The 27865-nt window shown below is 37.4% G+C and overlaps 1 protein-coding gene across 1 annotated transcript; it reads right to left on the bottom strand.

Moving 5' to 3' along the window:
* Positions 1–2733: 2733 nt before the first annotated feature.
* Positions 2734–27865, bottom strand: TSGA10 (testis specific 10). Its single transcript, XM_050907315.1, is given in 13 exon segments — positions 2734–2873; positions 7301–7405; positions 7728–7930; positions 10268–10321; positions 10323–10478; positions 12185–12370; positions 12939–13049; positions 15231–15399; positions 23686–23837; positions 26376–26453; positions 26620–26793; positions 27133–27288; positions 27766–27865. Coding segments are annotated over 13 exon segments (1710 nt in total). The 5' UTR covers positions 27793–27865; the 3' UTR covers position 2734.

Here is a 27865-nt window from a genome sequence, read left to right as displayed (position 1 = left end):
TAATGCTCTTTGAAGTGAAAGCCAAGCTTTGGACTCCTATCACTTGAGAAAATCAGGCAGAAAAAGTCTTTCCCACTAGGTCTGCAAGACAAACTACAAGGCACATCCTCTTCACTTTACTGAAACAAGAAGTCTGGTGCAATGAAGACAGAAAGATGGAAGAATAAGAAAAAGTTACTGTCCCATTTACTTCTGATATCACATTCTCAATAAAACAAAAAGGTGACTGTCTGCCTCATCTCCCATCACAGTCTGTCTGCTAAAATAGCACCAAAACACTGGAGAGGAGGAAGGATATTGATGGTGATTCCAGCACTGCTATCTCATTATACTTCAAGTACTGCAGAGTCAGACATTAGCTGTGGAAGAAGCCTCTCTACCAATGAGTAGTTGCTTCTACAATATCTTTTTCAATCCCTGGTAACTTGTCCTCAAGCAATTGAAAAATGACATTTCACCTCCTGGAGGACTATTTCTAGTAGTATTCTGCTTTAAATCCAACAGGAACTTACACCTAGATCATGTTTCATCAATTCCCCATATACCTATTTTAAGTCTTAATTCTGTGATTCTGGTGATGATTACACCCAAATATTTGCATTAATATTTTTCCTTTTACTCTCAGGCCATATTTTACATTGTTTTTTCTTTCTTTCTGGTCTCAATGAATTTTTCTGAAGCTTTCTAGAGTTAGCTGGGAGGGAAATGATGTCATCATTCATAAATATTTCAGACATTTCTACTATTCCATCTTCTTCTTGATACAGACTCTAAGTTCTTGACATAAAATTTATCAAGAACTTCAGTATTCTGGACGTTAGAGCACTAACCCAGACATAGGTAAATCAAATGTAAATCACTTACACAAAAGGAGACACATCCAGATTCAGATCTCTGCTCTATCTCGGGAGAGCCTTATCAAACAGGCTATTTTATTCATCACTGTATCACTACACTATACAAATCTGATAAATTCTTTCCAGTTAAGCTTTTAAAACATAGCACAGACTGCCAAAGTTTCAGGTTTTATTGCATAGATTTTTTTAATGAAAACAATCCCAAACCATTTAGTATAAATAAGTAAGTCTGGAGCAACCCTAGTCTTCCCACTTAGCCAAAAAAGTATAACAAAGAGCTGGATGAGGAAAAAAGTTATGAATTATATTAGTATCTTGAGCACTCAAAACCGGAAAATAATTAAGCAGAAAAAAACCCCTGAGTTCATTTGCACTCAAAAGCTACATTGATTTAATTGAGAAAGATTTAGCTTAAACCAGCTGAAGATTTTAAACAAATGAAGTATTTATACCTGGCTCACATATCTCATTTTTAGTCCTTACTTAAACTCATTGTTCCCTAGGAATGTGCAAAAGCAGATCATGCCACATAAGGCCAGCCAGGAGAAAAAAACAAAAACAAAAACAACCCAAACAAAAAAAACCCACAAAACCCAAAAAGCAAACAAGAAAGGAGTTGAATTCATAATCTAGTTTGTAGAAGATTAGTCTTGATTTGGTATTTAGCCAGAAGTTTACTAATTAGAAAGGAATTCTATCACCCTGAAAAGGGAGTGATACAAATAGAAAAAGCACCATAATCGTTAGTATCAGTGTGGTGACTACATGGATTGATCCCTCTTTTCTTTATACGGTATCAAAAATAGAAGAAAGTGTTATGGTAATTAAAAGTAAATTAAACCGTTCCAAATGATACAATGCTTATTTCAACAAATTTGAGAGCTATGCGGTGCTCAGACTAAGGAGGAGTAGACGCGGTTCTATCAGAGGAATGAGGACTCCCTGTACTTGCTATCAAGGACTGGCAATAGCTACAAAATCACTGTCTTGCACAGCTGTGGTTTCCTACTAAGTGTACCAGAACCAGCCCACTGACCCGAGGAAACCTGTCTCACTCTTAGGACCTATGTACTTAGAGGAGCCTTTGATGACAAAGATTAATCAAGTGCCAAAGGTAATAATCTCAGTTAACAAAGTGTTAACAAAATTCATCTTGGAAGTACCTAACCATCTCAAAAGCAGAAATGATTTCCTGCAAGTCATGAATTGAGACTTTTTCCCCCTCAACTGGCAATTTTTTTTAATGCATGCTGCCACCCATCTACCAAAAAAAGTGTGATGCAACAAGCATGGAGCTACCAAATATGAAACTAAGCTGAGACTGAAACTGACAGGGGAGTAGCTGCATATTGTGGAGGCTCAATTTTACTGATTTTTAAAAGGAAAGCTGGGCTTGCTCCTCCTCAGGGTTACAAGTATTTGAAGACTTTTAGAATGCATTTATGTTTCTTGTAAAAAATGCACATAGAGTAAAAACTATTCTGAAAACTACTAGAAGAAGAAAGGCTGGATAGTTAAGAGCTTTTATGTAGGAAAGATGAAAATATTTACATCTACACCTGGACAAAATGGTGGCAAGTCAAGACGAGATTTTCTGTAGCATTATTTCTATTACTGTTTTAAGAATTTATGACTATAGCATCCCAGTGCAAGTAGTTGCTATTGACCATATAGTTTTAATACAGCTCAATAAAACAAAATAAAAGGAGTATCATCAAAAGAGCGTGTTCCTGAATCTTCTTGTAACTTTTCTTGGAGCAATGTAATTCCATGGAATTCAGTCAATATTTCAACAAGAAATATCAGAGTTTTTTTGTTGTGTTTTTTTTTTTTTTTTAACTTCCCCCTCAGTGTTTGGAACTTAAATGTTGAACCGCTTACTCTTCCAGGGACCAGTCCAGAGACCAATCAGGAGATCGATGATGGGAATGTTCAGGTGATGATGTTCTTAACGTAGAGCTTAACTGATACGAGATTGTACGATTCTGGCATCGAAGCTCCTGTACAGCACGTTCCCTAAATAAACATTAGTTTACAGTGAGACTAAGCACTTTTCAAAAACCATCAAAATGATCTCATAGTCATTATCATAATTTTTTTTTCTATTTAAGATTGTCAGCTTTTTTATTTTATTTTAAAAGATGTGGTGTTCATCATATACTTGTCTAAAAGACAGATTAGTGACTGTCTCTGTATTACTCCCTTACTCAGATTTAGTTCTACATATCCATTGTCTCAGTTTTCCCTCAAAGACAGAAGCTAGCCATGGTTGCTGCAGGTTAAACTCTAAAAATTGTAAAAATCTCCAGGGAGGAAGAGCCTAATTTTAAGGTTATTCATGAGTCTGCAACATAGAGACAATCACTAAAATCAGCAATGATATTAATGTAAGAACAGTGTTGCTTGCGGTATTCTTGTGCTGTTTGTGTTGGCAAGGCCAGTGGACTAAAGTCTGCCTGAAGTGCCCTGAAACTTATGGATATTTAAGAGATGCTGGACTCCCCCACGGGCAAGTTGTAACATGGTAGTCTCGTCATTTTGACTGCAAGGGGTGGGGCCTGGATACTGGATGAATCCGTAACTCCTGCCGCTGGGTGTACGGAGAGGAAGTATCTGGGACTGGATAACACATTGGAAAATTTTGGAGGTACGTACTCATCTGGGATCCTGGTTTCAGGCTGCCAATTGTTTACATAAGGAGAATCTTGTCAGGGTTGGATTGGGAAACTACTAGGAAGGGTGGCTACAACAACCCCTGAGTTTCAGTATTTAACCCCAGTAAAACCTAGACAATGGTTCATTATAAATGAATATGTGTTTTGGGAGGATAGCATTGACCCAGGCTGGAAAAAAGGACTCCAAGTTGCCCAAAACCTTGCAAGTGAAGGTATAACAAGGACTGTACGGTATTGAACTGAAACTGACCCCAGTGTGACTTAGCCATTACCACAGACCTACATATGGAGTGGACCACTGAAGCACATCACCAAAACCTGCAGGAGAGCGACCAGATCCAGCACCAGCTCACGGAGCTGAATCTACAGGCAAGAAAAGGGCTCACTTTAGCAGCAGGAGCCCCGTGAGACAGTAACAGTCTTCCACCTAGCTACCAACATCCCACAGCCTTGTGCCTGGGGAGGTATCATATGCACTGTAAAGACTACGGAACCAGACTGATCTACATTGACTGCTAGTCTTACTAGCATTATTGCTTTTGAGGGCTTTACTATGCACATGCTGTACTGCCGTTAATGGTCAAGATGGTGCTGGCAAAGGTGGGAAGTCAGAGTGCAGCTGCTTGCACCTCTCACGGGTAATGTCACCCTGTAGAATACCAAGTTTGGGTATGAATGTAGCAAAACTGTGACCGATGGAGAAAGTAACTATGGGCAAGATTTTTATTTGGGAGGAGGCTAGGGCAGAGAAAGGGAGGTACAAAGGCAGCAAAAAGGAGGGTCAAGAAACAGAAAGGGATAAAAAGATATGCAAGTCATGCGCTTGGGGCTGTCCAGGGGTACCTAACAGTCAGTCCCTGTGCTTGGTCACCACAGCCAGAACAGGACAATAAATCAAACCTGTTGTTTCCACATGAGTCCAAACTGCTTCCACAGTCAGGAGGATGGGAGGGATGGGGAGGTGCTTTTCCTGACTGGTAAAGAAAAGCCCAGACAGATGGATTAAGCCTCCTGGTATCACTGTGTTAGTGCTCATTCAAGACCTGACAGCGTTGGCACTTCCACCTCCTAATTTCAGGCATTATTTCATTCTGCACCAAGGCAGTAAATCAATACAACTAGCTAAGTCAGTGTTATAACAAGGATGTCATCTACCTGCTTCTTTAACAAAAAAACCCAGTCAGTACTCACATCTGCTGCTTCCATTATATACTATCATGATACTGACTTTAATGATAGTATTTTTCCTCTCTGGCTAATTTTCTGGTTTTCACTTGCCAGTACCAGAAAAATAGATTGGCTGTAAGCAGCCAACTTGGAGCTTTAATCCCTTTCCCTGCAAGCAAGAGAGATAGATACCTGCTCTTGTAAAGCATGACTTTCTGAGGAGAAACAGAAAAGAAGTAGAATTCTTGTAACCTTTGCAGGACATTGAAGGGACACTGTTTTGATTTTATGAAAAAGCCAAAAAAAGAAAAAAGCTCTAGCCTTTCAAAGACAGCTAAATCTAATGTCAGCCTCAGATTTTTATATGAGAACATTTCAGTCTTTGCTATCTAAGATTTCTGCATACTGTTTTTGCAACTGACTTACAGACTGCATAATGGAACCTAGATTTGTTCTTTCCAAACCAATTCAGGTAATTATGTTTCTCATTCTCTTGAAGTAGAAGAGAAATTCTCTTCAAGAATGAAAACTGGCGATCTTTGCCTCAGCACAGGCTCACTCTAATATTTGTTTTGCTAACCAGTTGTAAACTAAGTGTTGATATTATTGCAACTATAAGCAACCACATGAGTAACAAATTAACCTTAACTAAGAGAAGAGATTAAGTATGGAGGCTGATTCAACTTTCTGCGAATGAACACTTCAAGAAGAAACACTTGCAGTCCCTACCAGGGAGCGCCCATATGCCATGAGATGGATGCACTCACATAGGGGGAGTAGAGAACAAACAGTCTGAAGAGGGTAGACTTTCTTTTAAAACAAAGGTACTTTCGTGTTAGCATACAGTCTGGCTCATTCTATGCAGCTGAAGAAGCACAAGTGATGCCGCCTTTTAAACTGACTTGCACATCTAACTCAAAAGTTTTGTAGTTTTTGCCATGACTTCAGGGTAAAGGAGAATCCAATTTGAAATTGAAACATTGTCCTGGTTTCGGCTGGGATAGAGTTAATTTTCTTCTTAGTAGCTGGTACAGTGCTGGGTTTTGGATTTAGTGTGAGAATAATGTTGATAACATGCTGATGTTTTAGCTGTTGCTAAGCAGCACTGATCTTAAGCCAAGGACTTTGCAGTTTCCCATGCTCTGCCAGCAAGCAGGTGTGCAAGAAGCTGGGAGGGAGCAGAGCCAGGACAGCTGACCGGAACTAGCCAAAGGGGTATTCCATACCATGGAACGTCATGCCCAGTATATAAACTGGGGGGAGTTGGCCGGGAGGGGCGGATCGCGGCTCTGGCATCGGTCAGCGGGTGGTGAGCAATTGCATTGTGCATCACTTGTCTTTTCTTGGGTGTTATTTCTTTTTTTTTGTTATATTCCTTTTCATTACAATTACTATATTATTATTAGTAGTAGTAGTGTATTTTATTTTACTTTAGTTATTAAACTGCTCTTATCTCAACCCACGAGTTTTACTTTTTTTCCCTGATCCTGCTCCCCATCCCACCGGGAGGGGGGGAGCGGCTGCGTGGTGCTTACTTGCTGGCTGGGGTTAAACCGTGACAAACATACACTGAGAAATTTAAGAAATCCATCTTTAAAAGACCTAACCTCAGGTATAGAGATGCCCCCTCCAAAACCCTCATCCTTACTTACGAGAGAACGGAATATCAACACAGTAATTTACTACAATTAAACAAGACACTTGGTTCTCAAACCTGTGCTATAATCACATCACTCTACTTCTTTTAGCCATCTCTTTTACATACCTAAAATAATGCCCGACACTGTAATATTTTATCCTCAATACATCCATGAAATAGAGAAGTACTGCTGTTTCACAGATAAGAAAACTATTTAAGACACCAAGACTATGTAGATTAACTCATGAAGCGGGCCAGGGACCATTCTCTGGTACTGTGGCCAAATCACATGAAACAGCTTGTACATATTGTTAAACTCTCTTCCCACACAAAAAGGAAAAAAAAAAAATTACTTTGGCCATACTGCCGTTTGGGAACCATCCCTAGCACCTTCAGTGCCTCAAGTAGTACCTGGGAGAATGCAGGTTGGTATGGCCTAAAATCATTCCAGAGTGTGTACTAACAAACTGTATGGACAAGTATACAGTTGTGTGTACCCCTCAAGTCAATGCTCTGATCTGGTTTAGTTCACTAGCACAGGTGTAGCCAAAAGGTAGCCATTCATATCGCAGAACTAGTAGCCTATAAATCACTTTTATAGCCAACTAGTAACCTAGACTTTCACTATAGATCAAGATGGGCATCAGTATAAATGAGTGAAGACAGATAAGCATCTTCAGGAAAGTGATCCATCCCATCCTAAAACAGGCAATTCCAGAGGGCAGTTTATCTCACCATTCTGTTGGCTATAAAGAGAACCTAGACAACTAATTTAGACAGCATGTGTAACAGCTGAACAGACTAAATTTAGTGACATGAATAGCCTCTGAACACACAGGAGACGTACGGCAGAGCAAAACCAAACTTTGCTGTTTATCCTACTGATTAGTCTAAGTCTTAGTACTATATTGCATTTCACCCCAATAAGATGCAGGAAGTGCAATACAAAAATATATACTTGCCTTTCAAAGCGCTCAGTCCCCAGCTGTCTTTTGGTGATATCCAGTTCCGACTCTAGCTGAGCTGCTCTATTTCTGAGCTGAGTAAAATCTCGACTCTGCACAGCACTGTAAAGTCCATACACTTTAATTAGATAGCAACTATAATCCTCCAAGTATGTTATCAAATACAATTATCCAAAATTAAAAGGGCAGCTATACCATGCAATCAAGATTAAGAGCATTTTTGGGAGTAAAATATAACACTACACAGGAAAATCTATTAGAGTATAGCTGAGGAATCAGAAGCAGGTTTTTGGTATCTTCTGCTGTTAAGGTAACCAAGGTACGTTGGCTATTTGAAACTGCAGCTAGATATAAAACCACCTCTGTGTATATACACTTGGGAAGAATGAAAACACCTGCAATATTCTCCTGGTCATTTACTCACAGTTTATTTTCTGCTAAAGAAAGCTGTTCCTTGAGAAACTGAATTTCAGAGTCTTTCTCTTGCTTTGCTATCTGTGACTGAAATTCTTTCTCACGATTGGACACAAGCAAAGATTCCAGGTTTTTCATAGATGCTCTTTCATTTCCCAGTTGTTTTCTCAGCAGCTCTATTTCAGAATGGGATGACTCACACTTGCTCTGCAGCTAAACAAAGATTTTAAAGTTTTAGATGTATGTCTGTTAAGCTTACTGACTATCTATTATGGCAACCTTTTTTAAAAAAAAAAAAAAAAAAAAAAGAGAGAAAGAAAAAAGAAAGGCTGTGATCAATGACAAAAATTTGCTCTCACTCCAAGATGGATGATCCGTGTTATATTTGCCCTCAGTCAAAATCCTGTGTCAGATTTATAAATTCACCCAATGTATATATCTGAATATAAATGTACTTGATACAAATGACAACATGCTATGAAATATATGGATCAATGGACACAGACTGTAGACAGGATCATTAAAGAAGAGGAAGGAAGTTTTACATTTTGTTGAAGCAAGAAACTACTGATTAACCATCTGCATGCAGGAAATGACACCTGGTATAACAAACCAGTATCTGCATCACCAGCAGAGTGAGATTACACTTATTTTACTTAAAGGACCATCAAGAATAAATCTGGGGGGAAAGGGAAAATGAATAAAATCCAAACAAGAGATTAAGTATCTATGTATCTTGGGGAAACCTAAAAAAGAATACCCATAAAACCTAGTATGTTCCACTGCAAAGGGAACAATGGACATACCTGAGACATAACTACACACAAAGAAAAAAAAAAATTCCAGAGATGGTGAGTCAGGAAAATCTGTATTGCGTCAGCTACAGAGACACAGAAAACTGCCTGTTTTAATCTTAGCTTAAGTAAGCTAGATGCTATTTTTCCTTCATCTTTTCATGTACGCATTTTAGGATGTCTGAGTCCATTTGGGGTGCTGCAAACACTTTTATCTGTATTTTACTCAAACGTAGTTTACATTAAGCACAATAATGCTCACCCAAAGGTCATAGTAAATCTATGAACTGAGACATCTTAACAAACGCCCCACCTCTCCAGCACATTCCTCAGAATTTTCACAGGATAGCCATTTGTGTGTTCAAACAAGGAAGATACTGAGGTCATAGGCCAACGGGACGGGGGGTGGAGAAAAAACAAAAATGCATTTTTCACTTTCCAAAGCAAAACTCAGATTTTACCAAACTAAACTAAAAGGTTTCTTCAGTCTGAAAGATCCAATTTTCTAATTGTCAATCAAAAATCTAGTTCCTTTGCTGATAAACAGTTTTGATATTGTACTTTTGTATTTCAGAAGAAAAGAACACTGAAAAATGTAAACAGCATAAGTTATAGGAAAATAAACAGTATTAGAAACACTGAAAGAACAATATTATTCAGGATCAGGTTTAGTTTCCACTTCGGAATATACATATGCTGCAATCTAGTAATGCAGATTTCTGCATTGGAACACTATGTAAAATAAGAGCCCTATCTGAAGGTTATACATGGCTGATGAAAGACAACTGGTTGAAAGGTATGAAAAAATTAGTGAAAATTTCCCAACTTCAGACTTTTCTCCAACTCTCCAACCGCATTTCTGCATTTTTCTCTCCTGAAAGTGTTGCTGCTCTCCACAGTTCCAGCAAGCCCCTTCACTGACAATCTCACAGAAGGATCCAGGAAGGCTTAGTCGTATTAGATCTCACGAAAGCTTCAGACAAATGTCATGTGCTGGAACTCTTCCCTATCGACAGCATTGTAGAGGATTCCACAAGCATATGAAAGACATCACACACATTTGGCTGGAACAAATACCCAACTGTCAAACAGCAGCTTTACCCATGGTGTATGGAAAAGGCATAAAGGTTAAAAGAGAATGCTGGAAGCCTGTAAAGAACAAGAAATTATCTCGGCTGGAGCGAGGATGGACAGGACAGTGATAGAATCATACTGAAAATATCTGAATAATCTGAGCATGTATGAACAATTTTTCAGAGTTTATCTAAGCTGAGTTTTTAAAAATTTGCCTATCAAACATTAGTTTTGTAGTTTTTGTAAAAATCAGGGTCAACAGAAATTATTTTCAAGGGAAATTAAGGAAAGATTATGAAACAGATATTGATACTTCCTAAAACAGTCAAGCATTTTAAAGTCCATGTCAAGTTTCTTTGCTAATAAACTACTCCAGCTATTCTGCTTACTTAGTGACTAGATGTAAAATCCAAGATACCTTTCAAGAAAACAACCAGTAATTTTAAGTCCTGATTTTTGAGTATTCATAGTAAAACCTTGCAAAGCAGTGTGCTTTTCAAATAGTACACAGCATCCACCCTCTGAGGAGTAAGCCCCTGAGGAATGCCAAATTAAACATTCAAAAAATTGAAACACTAATCATCAATAAGGATTTCTTTGATCATTCAAGATCCCAAAGAAGATTTAGATCCCTTAAGTATAACGTTAACATAAACTTATTTTTCTAATATGTTTCACGTACCCTTTCTACCTTCTCTGCTGTGGAAGTTAACTGCCAATTTAATCGTTTTTTTGACTGCATCTAGTTTAATGGAAAGTTCTTGTGTAGACGTGAGATTTGCAAGTATAGAGAGTCTCTCCCAATGTACGTTTTGAAGCTCTCCTTCCATTTTCACAAGAGACTTGCTTAAGGCAGAAATCTGAGACTTGTATGCTGCTTCTGTTGTTAAATGCTACAGTTAAAAGCAATATCAGATAATCAAAACTCTACTGCAAAGAAAATTTAAAACTGCTTCCAAAATCCTACAAAAGTATGTATAATTGTGGTGAAGTTTAAGAGGCAGCAGTCATTTATTCTGGAATAAACTTTAAAGTTATTTCTTTAAATAACTCCCATATATAAAAACTAGAAGAGAATAATTCTTGCTTCTGACAGCAAAATCAGCTACTGACATTTTAAACTCTATTCCTAGAATTCTGCTCCTTCTGCAGAGCTAATAAGGTTCAAAATTCTGCCATGGGCCACATTTCATTTTCAGATGAGACCTTCTTATTTTAACAATAAAATGTATTCTTGCATGTAGATGATCAGTGAATGCTGAGATACTGTCAGTCATATTTATACTGCTGTCACCCATAAACTCAGGCATGACTAAGAGGTGACAGAAGTCACACTAAAGAGAAGTCCACAAGCCAGCAGCAGCAGTTCTGACTAAAAGCATTTAGAATTGTGTATGTTTAAAATTAACATAACCTAGGTTTTTCCTTTTTGAAAAATGCCTGTACTTTGCTCAGTGACACTTGTATTTCTGGTCACTTTTAACTACTTAATTTTCAGTGGGTGGCAGAATGAGTCTGGGAGGTTAACAGAGCAAAGAGAGAGATAAAGCACTGTGACTTCTTTGAAGGATTGCTTAGGAATGAGATGCAGAGAGATGATTGTAGGGGGAGCACATCACAGTAATTCTAGCTCCGTCTTGCCTAAAAAAACCCACAAGGAACACAGAGCACTGCTAAACACGTTAAGATTTTTGAATAAAAACTACTGTGTTTTAGATATGTGCCTTACACGTAACTGCTATGAACCTGAATATGACATCTGGAATTCTGACTCAATTTGTTGACACAGTTTTCATGAAGAGGCCTGTTTATTCCTATACTTAATAGCAGGCATGTGGGAAGGAATTAGAAGGATGAAATCTCTACCTGTTTGAGGCTCACTAGACAAACTAGGACCATGTACCAGTTTTAGTATATTAAAAAGATGTCAAAATCTGCCACACAATCTTCCTGTACTCTTTTGCTACTGTTATGTTCTCATCCACTTTCTGAACAGCAGCAGTTCAGTTCTTCTTGAGTATCTAATGTGCATGGGTAGCCCTCAGTAGCCTATGTGATATTCAGGAAGCAGAGATGATCTGCAACAAAAATTGTAACAACCCAAAACTAGAAGAAAGTTTCTATGTTCATAATGTATTTCCAAAGCCATGCTGTGCATTTCCCTTTAAGTTCTTCAGATTTTCAAGTGGGAAGAGGCTCTTTGGGACATCTAAAGCAGCGGAAAGGCTGCAAAGCTGGAAGCAAGAAAAGCAGGGACAGGAACGTAACAGGTGACAAAGCACTAGGTATGTTTCAGGTATGCTGTGGAGTTGTGTGTGACATTATGCCTTCAGTCATTCCAAACATGAGAGCATTTTATAATTTATAACATTTTTTTTTTCCTTGAAATACACTAATATTTTTTAAGATTTTTTTTCCAAGTGTGACTAGTGGAATTCTAGTAATGTTATTAAATAAACTGAAACTCCATACAGTTCATTGTAGCAAATATCTCTAAAATATGAGAAGTGACATTAAGCATAATTTTAAACAGGTGCAGGCTTAAAATACTACTGGACCGTTTCAAGGGTGAACTATGGAAAGAACGATTTCAACTTACTTGCTCCATCTCTGTTTCAAGGGACTCCATTTTCTCTTTCAATCTGCGGTTCTCAGACTCCGCACTGATCAGTGCCAGTCTAACAGAGCGACAATCTGCTTCTGCTTGATGGCATTTTGCTTCCCAACTTTCTCCTTGTTCACGGGCTTTGTCGTAATTCTCCAAAAGCTCGCAGTTCTCTCTCTCCTAACACATAAAGCTTGTTTGTTTAATAATTTACAGTAAGCTTCACAAAATAGGAGTATCTATAGATCTACAGGTATGACACAATATTGGATGTTCTCTTTCCACTGAAAACTTTGCCATTTAGCCAAAACATTGAGACACTTCTCAAGAACCAGTGTTTTTTTCAAGATGGCCACATTTTAATGCTCAAAAGAAATCTGTTAAAAATGGCTAGATTAACATTACAAATATGAGGTATAGCAATATATTGCAGATTTTTTTTTTTTTACTATTAATCCCATATGGTAATAAAGACAAAAGAGTTCCAAGTCTCTGTATTACTGACTGTCTGAATTTTTAAGTTTAATAAACACACACGTGTGTGTATATATAAAACCACAATGAAATATACTTCATTACTTGTGTACGCAAAAACAGCTAAGTAAATGTGTTCAAACTAATAAAAACGTATTAGTAGAATGCAAATAAGTTTTGGCTAGGAAGCAAATTCTTCCATGGGGATATCATTAAAATTTCATTTTTAGTTAAAACAACAGCTTTTATTAACAGGTTTAATTCATATACTCACTTTAGACTTCAGTACACCCTTCAGCCTGACAATATCTGTGTTTGAATCCTGGGCTCTCAACTTCATATCGTCGAGCTCATTTTGGTACTTTGCTAGTTTTTTGTATAGTACCTATGAAGAAAGATTTCTTTCATAAGGTTAAAGTATACTGCTTGTACCTTTACAAAAAAAAATAGAATTAGTGCGTATCTAACGTCTATGGCTTTATTAACTCATTATTTAAAGGCTATATAAAATCTAAACCATGTATGTTTCTATAAACAAAATTTTGCATTTGTCAAAAATATTTTGTTTCTTTGACTTACAAATAATGCTAAATCTTCTTAAAAAGAAGAAAAATGTCAATAAAAGAACGTAGCAGTTAAGAAGAAAAATGCAGACGGTTTATTTAGCACCTAGATGGTCATAAAATAGCCTGCCCCATTTAAGGAGCAGGGCTCAGAGTCAGCTCCCTCTTTTTTACATGTTACAGTCTCTTAAAAGCCCACATTTGAAAAAGCAGAAGACAGCTAAAAACCTGAATTAACTGATTAAGTGGTTATCTCCTAATCAGGAGAAATAGAGCCACAAGTATTAGGAGAATGCACACAGAATTTCTGGCAACTATTGCTTGAGAAAGAGAACAGAATGAGGAAAAAACCTGCAGAAAGGCTGTCTTGAAGTGCTCTGTTCAGAAACTCTTCCTTCCTTACAAAATTACTAGAAGAATATTCAGCTGCAAGAACTGGGGGAAGGTCTGGAGGGGGTGTGTGTGGAGAAGTCTATGGAAAAAACCCTATTCCTGTTGTGAAAAGGCTGTGAGTTGCTGAGAAAGGTGCTCTGGAAATCTGTCAAATTTTCCAGTAAGCCCAAGTGAAGAAATGAGAATGCTATTTTAAATACTTTGAGTATCACCTAAATTAATGGAAGAACCGAGAGGAACCAATACATATTATAGAGGCAAGCCTATTAAAAAATAGTTGATCCTGTGAGGCTAAGACTTTTTGTTTCTAACTGCTTCTACAAACATCCACGCATTGCAAATAAAACCATGAAGCTTTCAAAAGTAGCTAGAAGCAACAGGAGGCTGTGTTTTGTACCAGCTGATTTCATCAGTATCAACTGTGATTCTGAGAGGAGGTAAAGAATAGTGATTCCCTGGAGTACCTTTGGCGGTTAAAGCTACTATGAACCTCGACTTTTCTAGGATACTCAAAGAGGGCGCTAAAGAGAAATTATTAGTATGTTTGAGAGAAGTGTTACTTAGAATGAGAGTTGTCTCACCTAATTTTTGCAGCACAGAATTACACACCTGATCTAAACTAGTTAGATACACTTCCTCTGTAATGAAGGGAGAGAGACAGGTAAAATGAATCACTTTAAAAACTGGGATGGGATGAATCTCCTGCTGGAGAACTTTTCTTCACTTAAAAGAGAGCCTTAATGACTTAAAACTTTTATATACCTAACATCAGGTGAAGTTAATTTGCCCCTTCAAAACTGGGTAGCACTTCTAGAGGAAGAGAAAACCAGGTGAGTGGAAAGTATTTTCAAAGACAAAGTTATCCTAAGCAGTAGAAGTAGAGTAAGTGCAGAGAAGAAAGATCAAGTATAAGAAAACCTAAATGAAGGCAAGTAGTTGAAGAAAAAGAAGAAAAAAACAGATGATGAACTACTACAGGTATTAAGCTTAATTTCCAGCTGCTTGGAAAACACACTGATGCATGAGCATTGTGTGTGCATGAGATGACACTTTAGTTTAAGTATTTTAACGACTTTCATTAGGAACTGCACACAGATAAATAACACAGATAATGTAATGTTGTATTATAACCAAATATTTCTAATATCTTTTATCCAAAAGCCACTTTAAAGGAACATAAATACAGTACTATTAATAAAGTTTTGAACCTTATTAAAATGTGTACTGTGTTAAATTATTAGCAAGTCAAATTCATAAGCTTTTAAGTACTCTAGGCCAGTCACAGCACAGTATAAGAAATACTTGCTGCCTCCTTTATAGTACTTTTCCATATAAGCAATAGTTATAACTGTCCTATTGTTTTTACTTGAAGATCAGAAAAAAACCCATTAATTAGCTGTTCCTCAAGATAAACATCCAGACCATTACATAAGAATAGCTGGTGCTTTTTATACAGGTGAGCTGAGCAATAAGGGAAAAATCAGAGTCTGAAAAATGAACTTAAAAACTAGTTTGCAGATTTACTTCAGATGAGGGCCCACCAATTCTATGCACTACTTGAAAAATACACCATTTTCCTTTTTAGTCAAGGGTTCTCTGTACAAATATACCTGATTTTCTTGCTTAATATTAGAAAGATGCTGTTGTAACCTGTCATTCTCCTGAGCTAATGATTCTCTGTTCTTGTTAGTCTGTGCAAGTTCTTTGTTCATTTCTTGTAGCTGTTGATGCAAACTGGTGATATCTTTCTCACAGATACAGAGTGCTTCAGCAGATTTTCTATGCAGCAAATAAAAAATTCTTCAGGTGTGACAATACTGCCCAACCTAATACAAATGATAGCTTTTCCAGTGGTTAAGTTTGCAAGTCATGAAACAAAGCTGTAACATTTTAATATTTAATAGAGTAAAAAAATATTTATACATTAGCACATCCTATGATTCAATTTTTGTGTTAATGTTATAAATTAATCAAAATTTGATAATGATCTTGACATTTCATCCTTACTTTGTGGAACGCTCCAGCTCAGAAATCAGAATCTTGAAATCTGAAATTATTTTCTCCTTGAAAAGAAATACAAAATTAAAATAAACTTCTCACCACTCCTCAGTATAAATGGAAAAAAAATTTAAATAAGATTATTTATATTTCCTTTTATTCAGCTAGCTGATTAATTTAACTATTTAATGCAAAATGGATTGTGGTTTTCCAAGTTTCATCATGTACTGTTTAGAGCTGAAAATTCTGATAATCTAATTTGGCAAATAAAGGAACAAATATTATTATCTTCTGCAGAATATAATAATTTTAATTAAAGTTTTTAATCCTTTGTGGTTCTAAAGGTAGCATTTGGCTCACACTCCCAAAACTAAATTATGTCTTCTGCCTATTAGATAAGTTATCACAGCTTTTCTACAATGAATAAACTGCCAGAGTCTGTTAGTTTGTAATTGATACAACAAGAATTCCATCACAAAGTATATTATTTTACTCCCTTGTCTTTGGATACAGATATTAAAAGAAGCATAGATAGGCTAAGGAAATGTCTTCCACTGGAGACACAAGAGAGGTGAGAGATAGCCACTTCTCTAAAATGGACACCATTTTACAATTTACAGTTTTAAAAATACAAAGTCAGTGCTTATGGCAAGATGATTTTAGCCTGTCCTGCAATATCTTTTCTTTAAGATTTTGTTAAAAATCAGTGCAAATTCTTGAGTTAACAATCACAACAGTTAAATACCTTAGTTTATCCTAAATCAACCTCCAGGTGACTTAAGCTGAAGTGAAAAATAACGTTTCAGAACTAAGCAGCTTCATTATATAGTTTGAAATCACACTGTGCAATATACTTTAAGGTGAAAAGAATGTAAGTCAGATGCTCCTTCAATGACAACAAAGGCAGTATTATTTAGTACCCTACATCTTTAACATCAGTGGACCCCAAGGAAGATTTTAGGCTAAATTTTATGATAAACAAAATATTTTATTGGCTAATGTACTCTTCTCCACTTCAGGAAAGTACTTAAAGTCTCCTCTCTTGGTAAGTATAAACCATACAAAACACCAAACAATGAGATAAACAACACTGCTCAAACCTACTGCTATTGAAGTCAACATGAATTTTATTGTTGCCTTGAAACTGGCACAGAACTAAGTCAGCACTGAGCACTGTTGCAGATACCAATATAAGATAGGTGTGATGACCCAACAGATCCTTTCCCTGTTTACCTTTTGTAACTATGGGACTATTTACATGTTAGAACATACTTTAATTGCCAGGCTTTCCTCAAAAGTAGCAATCTTCTCTCTTCCTTCTTCCACACAGTCTTGCAAAGATGCCTTCTCTTTATCAAGTTGTGCAATTGTTTCTTTCAAAGCACAGATCTCCTCTTGTTGTACAAGAATTTGTCTTGAAAAGTTATCTGGACACAATCAGAAAGGTCTCATTTTTATTAATTCAACCCATTTGAAATAAAAATTCTTTTGATACACTTCTAAAGCATAAAAGAACATGGCAAAGCTCCCCTTCAAGAAAACACTGAAGCATATACCTTTTTGAAATGTGTAAATAATCCAACTGATATTTATAGAACTGCATTCTTCCTTAGATCAAGGCCTTAAATTAGTTGGCTCAAAACAAATCTATCTTTAAACTGCAAATGTTTAGATCATTAAAAATAACCTTCTCGGGTATTATAACAATAAAGGCTTAAACAGAATCACTATAGACAGAAGCAATATGTAGATTACAGCATGTAATGACTGATGAAGTAAGAGAGATTGATATCCTGACATTAGCCATTTTTTTCTGAAACCTTTTTTTTATTTAAATGAACTTTATGTAAAAGTGAGTAAGAGTAATGCAATTACAAAATTCAACACCACTTAAAAATTGCAAAGATAACAATGAAAAAAACCAATCTACTCATTACAAAATCAAATTCTAAAAGATGTCTCTCCTTATCTTCATTCAGCTAATAAGGTGTTACACACTACATTTACCTTTAAATGGTCAGAAAATCAATCCTTATATGATCTACATACATTGCATTTGCAGAGGAGAACCACAGAAACCCTTTTTACAGTGAACCTTACATCTCATAAAAACCATGTAGGCTGCAAATGACTCTTTAAATATCAGTGTAATTGGGCTTATTGAATGATTGGGCTTATTGAACTACTTCCAGGAGATAAAACATCCGAAGTAAAATGATCTGTAGTTCAGTCTTCCAGGGACATCATAGCATATATTCACATTCCATTTTTTCCACAGAATCTTTCCCTATTTCAAAACACAAGATGAAAGGCGCTCAAATTTCCACCTCATATTTTTGGATGCGTGGCTCTGGAACCTGCTAAGACAGTGTTCAAACCTGGCTCTAAAGAAAATTCTGATGGAGCAGCTAATCCTGGAAACCATTTCCAGGCACATTAAGGACAAGAAAATCATCAGTAGTAGTCAGCATGGCTTCACCCAGGGGAAGTCATGCTTGACCAACTTGACAAACTTCTATGATGAAATGACTGGCCTGGTAGATGAAGGGAGAGCAGTGGATGTTGTCTACCTTGAGTCCAATAAGGCCTTTGACACTCCCATAAAATACTCATAGATGAGCTGTTGACATACGGGCTGGATGAGCAGACAGTGAGGTGGATTGAAAACTGTCTGAACGGCCAGGCCCAGAGGGCAGTGATCAGTGGCACAAAGTCTAGTTGGAGGCCGGTAATTACTGGTGTGCCTCAGGGGTTAATACTGGGTCGAGTTCTGTTTTACATCTTCATTGATGATCTAGATGATGGGGCAGAGCATACCATCAGGAATTTTGCTGATGACGCAAAACTGGGAGGAGTGGCTGATACACCAGAGGGTCATGCTGCCATCCAGAGGGACCCTGACAGGCTGGAGAAATGGGCTGACAGGAACTTCATGAAGTTCAACAAAGGGAAGCGCAAAGTCCTGCACCTACGGACAAACAACCCCAGGCACCAGTATACACTGGGGCCACCCAGCTGGAAAGCAGCTTGGCAAGAAAGCTGGGGGTCCTGGTGGACACCACATTGAACATGAGCCACCAAAGTGCCCTTGCTGCAAAGAAGGTGAATGGTGTCCTGGGCTGTATTTGGGAAAGTATTGCCAGGTCGAGGGAGTATGGCCAGGCCATATCCCTGGTCGAGGGAGGTGATCCTTCCACTCTACTCAGCTCTGATGAAACACATCTGGAGTGCTGGGTCCAGTTCTGGTCTCCCCAGTACAAGAGAGACATGGACATACTGGAGGTAGTCTAGCAAAGGGCCATGAAGATGACTGAGGGACTGGAGCATCTCTCCTATGAGGAAAAGCTGAGAGAGCTGGGACTGTTTAGCCTGAAGAAGAGAAGGCTCAGGGGGGTAAATCTTATAAATGTATATAAATACCTGAAGGGAGGGTGCAAAGAGGACAGAGCTGGGCTCTTTTCAGTGGTGCCCAGTGACAGGATAAGAGGCAATGTGCACAAACTGAAACACAAGAGGTTCCTTCTGAACATCATGAAACACTTTTTTTTTTTTACTGTAAGGGTGACTGAGCACTGGAACAGGTTGCCCAGGGAGGTTACGGAGTCTCCTTCCTTGGAGATATTCAAAAGCCATCTAGACACTGTCCTGGGCAACTGGCTCTAGGTGGCCCTGCTTGAGAAGGGAGGTTGGACAAGATGACCTTCAGAAGTGCCTTCCAACCTCAACCATTCTGTGATTCTAAGCAAGGGTGTGTTATCACCATTTTACAGAGAAGGAATGGAGGCACAAAGATCAATTGAAAATGGTATCTGATTATTTTGGATGCCCAAACTGTGAGCTAAATTTTCAGGACAGAAAGTATTACATATTAAAAAAAAACAACCATGGACTGCTGCCACAGCTGTGAGTGCTCAACATTTCTGAAAATTAATAACCAAAGTCTCACATCAAGCACTCTGAAAATAGGTCATATGTATAGTTAGTGAGCAATTCTGAAAAGTTTGGTTGTGCATCACCCCAAAATTCTAATGTACAGACAGCAATGGTATAAAATACTGCATAACAATATTTAACAGTTTAAATAGCATGTGCTTTCTCTTTCTGCAATTACCTGCTTTATTCACTGTATTTTCGGCTAAGGAGATCTGACAGACAAGCTTGCTCCACTAGACAACACTGATTTACTCCCTACAAAACTCTGCAAAAGTTGGCACAAAGGCTCCTATAGAAAAACACCACATGATAGTGTAATTAAAAACAATACCATAAGTTAAAAAAAAAAAAACAACAAACCACAGGTTGGTTTTTAAGTAGTACAGACAACCTTAAGACTGGCATTCCCAACTTCTTAGTGTTTGTTTCTGAAATAAGTTACTTAACTTGTGTGAAAAACAAAAAGCACAATTTGGATTCCCATCATGTGTCGCATGACATAGAGGATGAACCATTGGGGGACTATACTGCTGTTCTCTCTGTGGACAAGCACTAGAAAGAGACACTTTACCAAGTGTACATTATTTTGCTGACAAGAGAAGGTAACACAAGACTTGGAAATCCCTAGTTCCATTCTAGACTCCAAAAAGGGAAAAGGTTCTCTAGTGGGCACACACACTTTCTTTCCACCTTCTCCAATTCTACCTCTCCAAGAAGATACCATTAGCTGCTCATCCTTTCTCTTCACTTTGGTCAGCCCCAAGTCTTAAGGTTTCTCATCCTAGACTCCTTCCCTACTAATACTAAACTCCTAAATCCACATTTTCCATCTCAATCTCCTTTTACTTCCAATCTTTCTTCTGCTTTCAGCATTATTGTCCAAGTCCTAAATATTCTGTGTGTATAGCTGCTCACAGGTTCTAGTCATGGTGCGTGTCCAATAGCTCCAAGTCCTACCCACAATCTCTGAACTAGTCATCCAATTTTGAGGATCTTTCCAGTCTCTTTAAACACTTCATACTAGCTCTCCTCACTGGATGTCTCTGATCCTTCTTCACTCCCTCCTCTCACTTTATTAATTTTCGGTCTCTGATTTCTTGCATTGCCCCAGCTTTCCCTGGTGCCACGTCCACACTCTGTTTCTCCATTCACTGATTCCCAGTCTCGCCGTTTCATACTTACAGTCTCCTCTGACAACCAATCCTCCTCATTGCAAATTCTTGTCCAGCCAATATCCCTATTCTTTGCTTGTCTCCTGGCTCTTTATTAACTTTACTTCTCCTCCCTATTTCACTAGGATTATGCTGCCTCATCCAAATTGTAATGTCAGTATCCTCTCCTTATTGATCCTGCAGTTAAAACCTCTCAACTTTCTTCTCTCAGTACATTCTCTCCCGACACCTACACTGTAGTTCCTCTCATTCAGCATCTTCCACTGTTATCCCTGCGGTCACAGAATAATAGCACAATACAGACAGCCTCCATTAATTTCAAGATTCTTTGCCTGGACTTGCCTCAAGTAATGAAAAATGCTAATAAATCTAGATTGCAACATGCTTCAGTCAGATTATATGAGACCTCACATGCCAAATTCTGAAAAGTCTCTGTTCAGCTTTAATGAACTTATTTTTAAAAAAAATTTTTTTTTTTTTGAGCCTTAAAATACACTGAATTCAGACACATTTCCTGGGAACAATCAAAAGCATGCAACAACACATAGACTGACATGCCTATCAAACATTATGTCCCTACTTTACTGTACCAGGAGTATAGGACTTTTAAAACAAAATATGTGGATTTTAATGTGGACAAAACATCTTTTTCTCTAGCCTTCTCAGGAGTGGCTTAAACATCTTAGCCAAAACATTAAAAAAAAAATTAAGTTCACTTGGAATGAAATGCTTATTCATTTGAATGAAATGTTCATGTCAAATTAAATATTTAAGTCCAAATAACTGGAGTTTGAAATTTGTAATTAACAGAAAATAAGATATTATAATAGCATTAGTCAGCTCTAACATTAAATGTAATTAGCTATAGGTTAGCTTTATTTTCCCTTCACAAATTCAGCACTGCATTTGGGAACAGGTTATGTCAACTGCATCTATAGAAAATAATAAAAGACTTCTAACACAATACAGTTGTAATTTTGGAAGTGAGAACATATTCCTTGGCACTACAGGAATTATTATTCCTGTATCCATCTCCTTTACTCCCATAATATAAAAAAGGTGCAACATACAATATAGGATATATACTACAAAGGATGTTTCCCTGATTCCATCATCATCATCTTATGGTGTGAGAGGTGCTACCACCACCTTAGTGGATCATAAACATAACTGATATGCTCAGACACTGTACATTGGTACCAACACACCTTGTTCAGCTGACAGTATGTGTTGTCACTGACACTTACTTGCAAGAGCTTTATTACATAATTATAAAATGCAAAAACCTTCCAATAATGGAAGAAAACAAATGTTTTGCACTTGGAATGCTGAAACTGTCAAAAGTATATTTATTTGCATTCAACATTTTTTCTTTCAACTCATAAGAAAAAAAAGGAAAAAAGCGGTAATATAACAATTAGCCTATTGAATTGTATTACAAAAATTGTATCTGTCACTCACCAATTTTTTCATCCAAAAGCATAATTTTCTCTTGGGTAAGTTGGATTTCATATTTTTTCTTAACAAGGCTTCGCTGAGTCTCTGAAAGACTCTGTTCTGTCTTTTCATGCAATAAACTGGAAAAGCAGAAGCATTAAACAGGAGAACTCAGAATTTTATATATTAATTTTTTTCCTTTTTGAAATGTCACTAAAATTGCAAAAGTTAGGAAAAAGCAAGATTCTTCTGTATATTTTAGCCTATTTGGGATATTTTATTAATGTTAACCTTAATCTCTGGATATTAAAGAATCACAGAAAAGTAAGAAGAATTCTTTACAATAGGTGGTCATAAAAGCTTCTCAAAAATTATTAAAATAAAAATCATCACTTAGGACATACATTGGAATGCCTGACCTATTTCAAGTTATACCCAAGTCATATATTCAAATCATGTAGTAATGTTAATGATTCTCAAACTGTTGAAGAAACTGAAGAGAACTATCAGACTGGTTTGGGGGGGAAAAGAAAAAGATATTTTAGTAGCAGCACCTAACCTTCAACAACTCAATTTTTACAGTTTTCATAAATCTGACAACTTATTATAAAGCAGCAATAACTCAGGACTGGATTTGCAAAGGAGTTCATGTTATTTTAGAAGTCACCGTATCCTTAGAAAGGTATTGTGGGCCAGCACAATATTGCACGCTAGCACCCAGCATTCCCACCAATCAAAATTCAACAAAAAACCCTACAACCCTACAACACCCATGTGTCGACTACACCAGTCACTTGTAAGGACACATAGGTTTAGGAGAGTGTTTGCCTAACTGAATTATATTTAAGGAAATACAAGAGGAAAAAGTTGCAGTATCTTCTTTTGCAGTCTTTTCACTCTGCAGCCTAGCTCACTCTGCGATCTAGTCCTTCGTATGTCTCCGCACAAACTTCACATGTGATTGATCTTTGCCTCCAGTCAGTAAATTATCCTTTTTTATCTTGCACTGATGCTTTCTTCCCTACAAACATGGTTAAGAACTCCAGTTGTGCAGCAGGCTATAAACCCTAGGCAAGGCTTCAGTTTTATTTCCTCTCATGAAAAAGCTCCAAGACTAAGAAAAGGATGTTTGAAACTAACTACACGTGACACTCATCAGTTTAGGCGTTTGCTTGCCTGTGTAAAAACAATAAAAAATGAAAAAAAAAAAAATTTAAATTCATACGCCGTTTACCGAAAAACATCAATCCCTGCAGCTTCTAATAGAAAGCTCCTAACGCTAAGTCAGAGTGAATTTTACTTTTTCACTGAAGATGTTTTTCAGCATATCATAATATCAACATGCCAAGAACATTTACATATAAATGAGCAACGAGGAAAACAATTTCATTCCAAAAAGAAGGATGACTCATAAGAACAACTATCGTAAATTCCTTTCCCTTTGAGCTATATAACAGTTATGAAAACCAATTAACATAGACTGACGTTACTTGTCAAACTAATGCAATTACATACTTTTACTTACCTAAGTGAAACATATTCAGCTTCCTGTCGCCTCAGCTCAGTTTCAGAGTCCAATGCTCTTCTTGCCAATTTTTTCATCTCAGTTTCCAGAGAATCAATGGTGTCTTTCATTAGCGCCACTTTGGACATCTGTTCTAACCGTTCACTATCTAACTATAAATATAATTAAACATTGAAAGCCAAAAAAAGCTGATTTATCCATAGAATTTCTCCTATTAATTCAAATTCTACTCTGTTTTTAGCACCAATCCTTTACCGAAGAAGAAATGTCCAAGTATCTCATTTGCTTAGGGCCTGACTCCAAGTCTACTGAAGGTAGCTGGCAAAGACCTGAAATGTGATTTTCACTTCCTTTGAACGACAATCAATTTCCTGTCTTTCAGATTTCTGGGAATATTTTCATTTATTAAAGTAAATTTTAGGTTGGTAATTATGCCCAAGGGCAAAAATGTTCGGCATTGAGTAACATTAAAAGTTTTCAGTGCAAAATAACATAACAGAAAACATTATTATGAGTGTATGAAGGGAGAAATCCCAGTTCGGGATACAACACTACCAATGACGGCTTTAGGTCTCTACTAAGTTATATAGCTATGCCGATAACTGGATAGAGAAATCACTGTAAAACACTTGCATAAAGCACTATATGACCCAGTTACCACCACGAGGCCTTTAGGTCTGCACCTAGAACAAAGAACAGGTCCCAAACGTCTTGCACAGACTCCAGCAAAGCTAGTTTGAAATCTCCAGTTTAAAGAAAGATGCATTTCTTTATTAAAATGCTTACACTTAACATTCAAAGAACTGTCCTTTCTAAATTACTTGAAACAGCTCTTTTAAGGTAAAAAATTCTCACCTCATCCCTCTCTTCATTTACTGATTCTTTCAGTACTAATTTCTGTGTTACTATAATCAAAGGTCAGACCTCTAAAGAGCAAGTCAGTAGCCTCTGGTATGCAGTAACTTTTTCAATACTAGTGGCATAAATTTCATGTTGATCTATCACCCTCAAAGGGCACCAAATGAACTGAGGAAACAAGATGATGTACCTAAAACAGGACTATTCCTAATATTCACTACACATCATACGTCAAGCGTGTGATTAAAGCTAACTTACTACTTGGAGTACTCAGAGCTATTTAAGCCTACAGTGTATTCTTCATCATAGATACACTCAGTTTAATATTATAATCCTTGGAACTATACTTAGAAGCTCAGTAGGATTTAAAACGCTGAAGGGGAAAAAAAGAAAATGAACCAGAATTTATAACCACAAGATCTAGAAGAAAGATACGCTACAGAAATCAATGTTAATCTACTTAAAAATCAAGTTTTACCGAGACTATAAATATATTTAAGATTTATATTAATTTTATTAATGTTTTCATTTTCTATTTTAGCGCCATGTTAGCAAACAATTGCACACAGAAGTAACTTAAACCATATTAAACAGGACTTGCCAGAACAGTACAATTACTGTTGGTTTTGGAGCACCAGCTCTTAATAATATATAATTATAAGATAATTCGTATTGGAAGGGACTCCAGGAGATCTCTAGTCTAAACTCCTGCTCAAAGCAGGGCCAGCTCTAAGGTCAGGTTGCTCAGGGCTTTGTCCAGTCCGGTCTTGAAAATCTCCAAGGCTGGGGACTGCTCAACTGTCCTCATGGGAAAGAAGTATTTCCTTGTATTCAGCCTGAACCCTTTTCATTTCAACTGATGCCCATTTTTGCTTATCCTTCCACCATGCCCTGCTGTGAAAAGCCTGTTTCTGACTTCTTGACGAGTACTGGCAGGTAGGACTTAGGTCCCCCTTAAGCCACCTCTACTCCAGGTGGAACAAGCCCAATTCCACCAGTCTCCTCTTGTAGGGAAAGTGTTCAAGCACCAAGTATCATGGGAGCCCTCCATTAAACTCACTCCAGTTTGGCAACGTGTTTCTTGTACCGTGGTGGCAAAACTGGATGTGGTGTATTCCAGACATGGTCTAATGAGTGCTCAGTAAAGGGGGACCATCACTTCCCTCAAGCTACTGGCTGTGGCCTTCTTTGCCACCGTGGCATACTGCTGGCTCATGTACAGCTCGCTGTACACCAGGGCCTCCAGGGCCTGAATTTTCAGCAGAGCTGCCCCCAAACCCATTGGTCCCCAACCTGTATTGGTGCTAGTGGCTCTTCTTCCCAAATTCAGAACTTGGCATTCATCCTTGTTGGACTTCATAAGGTTCCTGTTGTCCATTCTTCCTACCTGTCTTGGTCCCTGTGGATGACATCCCTGCTCTTGGGTATATAAACAGTTTTCCCGAATTTGGTGTCGTCTGCAAACCTTATGAGCACGCATTCTGTTGCCTCCTTCAGGTCACTGATAAAGATGTTAAACAGGACAGGCCTCAGAACAAACCCCTGTGGTGCTCCATGTTAACAGTCTCCAGGCCAAATTAACTGCTACCTGATACGACTGACCATCCAATCAAGTTTTTCCCCATCTAGCTGCCCACCCAGACCGTAACATCCTAACCTGGATACAAGAACACTGTGGGTAACAGCGTCAAAAGCCTTGCTACAGTCTTGGTAAATAACATCCACTGCTCTCAGCCTGCTGTTTCCCCGATAGAAAGCAGTCAGGCTGGTCCTGCAGGATTAACCACACCTGTATTACATTTACAATTCCATAAATAATTATTTTCCCTTACATTTTGAATAGTAGTTTCTAGCTCTTCAATTCTCTGTTCCAAATGAGCCTTTTCATTAAATGCAGTCTCTTGGGAAATCTGTATCAAATAACAACCGCAAAATCACATACGGAACAAGTCTGAACTCATCACAGACGTGTAATGCAATTAACACTCAGGATTAGAATAGAAATCTTTGGCAACTTTAATTACACTACTAAGTAGTTTTCATGTTAAAATAACCTTGAGGAGGGCAGAATCAAACCTTTAACTGCTCCCTGAGACTATCACGTTCTGTAGTCATCCTTCGGAAATCTGACAGTGCTGTATCCCTTTCTATCTCCACATGTCTTAACATAGCTTGAGCTGTCACAGTACTTTTAGGAGTCCTGGAGCATTTGATAACTTCCTGACGAAGTCGGGAAATCTCTTCCTGTGCCTGTTTTTAAAAACAGCAGCATAACAGAAATATAGAATAGATAATGTAATATATTACTAAGGCATATGGCTGGTAATGCAGAGCATCCCAGAAACTGTGTAATACCAAAGATGAAGTAATGATTTGTGCATACATTCTTTGATTCAGGAAAGCATTCTTAACTCAGGACAGCACTTACAAACTTGTATTTAACTGACAGATTCAAATCACAGAATTTCCATAACTCTTTTTCTATTTTTTAAACAAATGCTTTGCATTTTTTTCTTTTTCACACAAAACCAGGATTTTTCTTGCACATCACCTTATTTTCACTAATCATACAAACATAAATAAAATTACCCGTTCATAAAGATTGACAATTTTTTCTCTCTCAGCTGTTAAAACTTTGAAGTTACCCTGAATTTCTGCCACATGGCGCTCATATTTTTTCAGCGTTGACTTAAGTTCTTCACGTTCTCTCAATATTTTTAAAACTTCTGGATCAGAACTCACTCCCTTAAAGAATAAGGTGATATAAGGTTAAAGTAGAGAAACAAAACTTGATACGCTTTCTTATTATATGTGGTTTGGAAATTTCTATGAAAGATTTAATAAGCCTTCAACCTAATAACCTCTAGGTAGTCAAGACTGTACATATATATTTCTTAGTATTAGAGATCAGATATACATACCATTTTCTAAAATACACATTTATTTTGAGCAGCAAAGGTCTATCACAAATGGTACTGACAATCATGTTAATTACTTAAAATGTAAGCAGCTGTCAGTAACCATTTAAAGTGATATACATGCATGCAGTGTAAAGCGGCAGCTAAGTTCACATTATTGGCCCATTCCCATCTTATGCAGCCTTCTGTTTATAATCAATTAGTTTTTCTTCCTGGTAATTATGGCTTTGGTAGTTTAGCATAAGACAAACCAACATTCTAAAAAGTGCATTCCTCCTCTTCCAAAGTGTTTTCCCAAGCTCACCTGGATGGATGAAAGTTTTTTTGACATGCTGCCACAAGTAGAGGTTCGCTTAGGACTTGAAAACACGTTTCTAAATACCTTCAGCAAATTCTCAGTCTCA

The sequence above is a fragment of the Gymnogyps californianus genome, chromosome 1 (assembly GCF_018139145.2).
Source record: "Gymnogyps californianus isolate 813 chromosome 1, ASM1813914v2, whole genome shotgun sequence".
Classification (NCBI taxonomy): domain Eukaryota; kingdom Metazoa; phylum Chordata; class Aves; order Accipitriformes; family Cathartidae; genus Gymnogyps; species Gymnogyps californianus.
The sequence above is the reverse complement of the archived record's forward strand: the minus strand, read 5'-3'. Positions and strand labels throughout refer to the sequence as shown.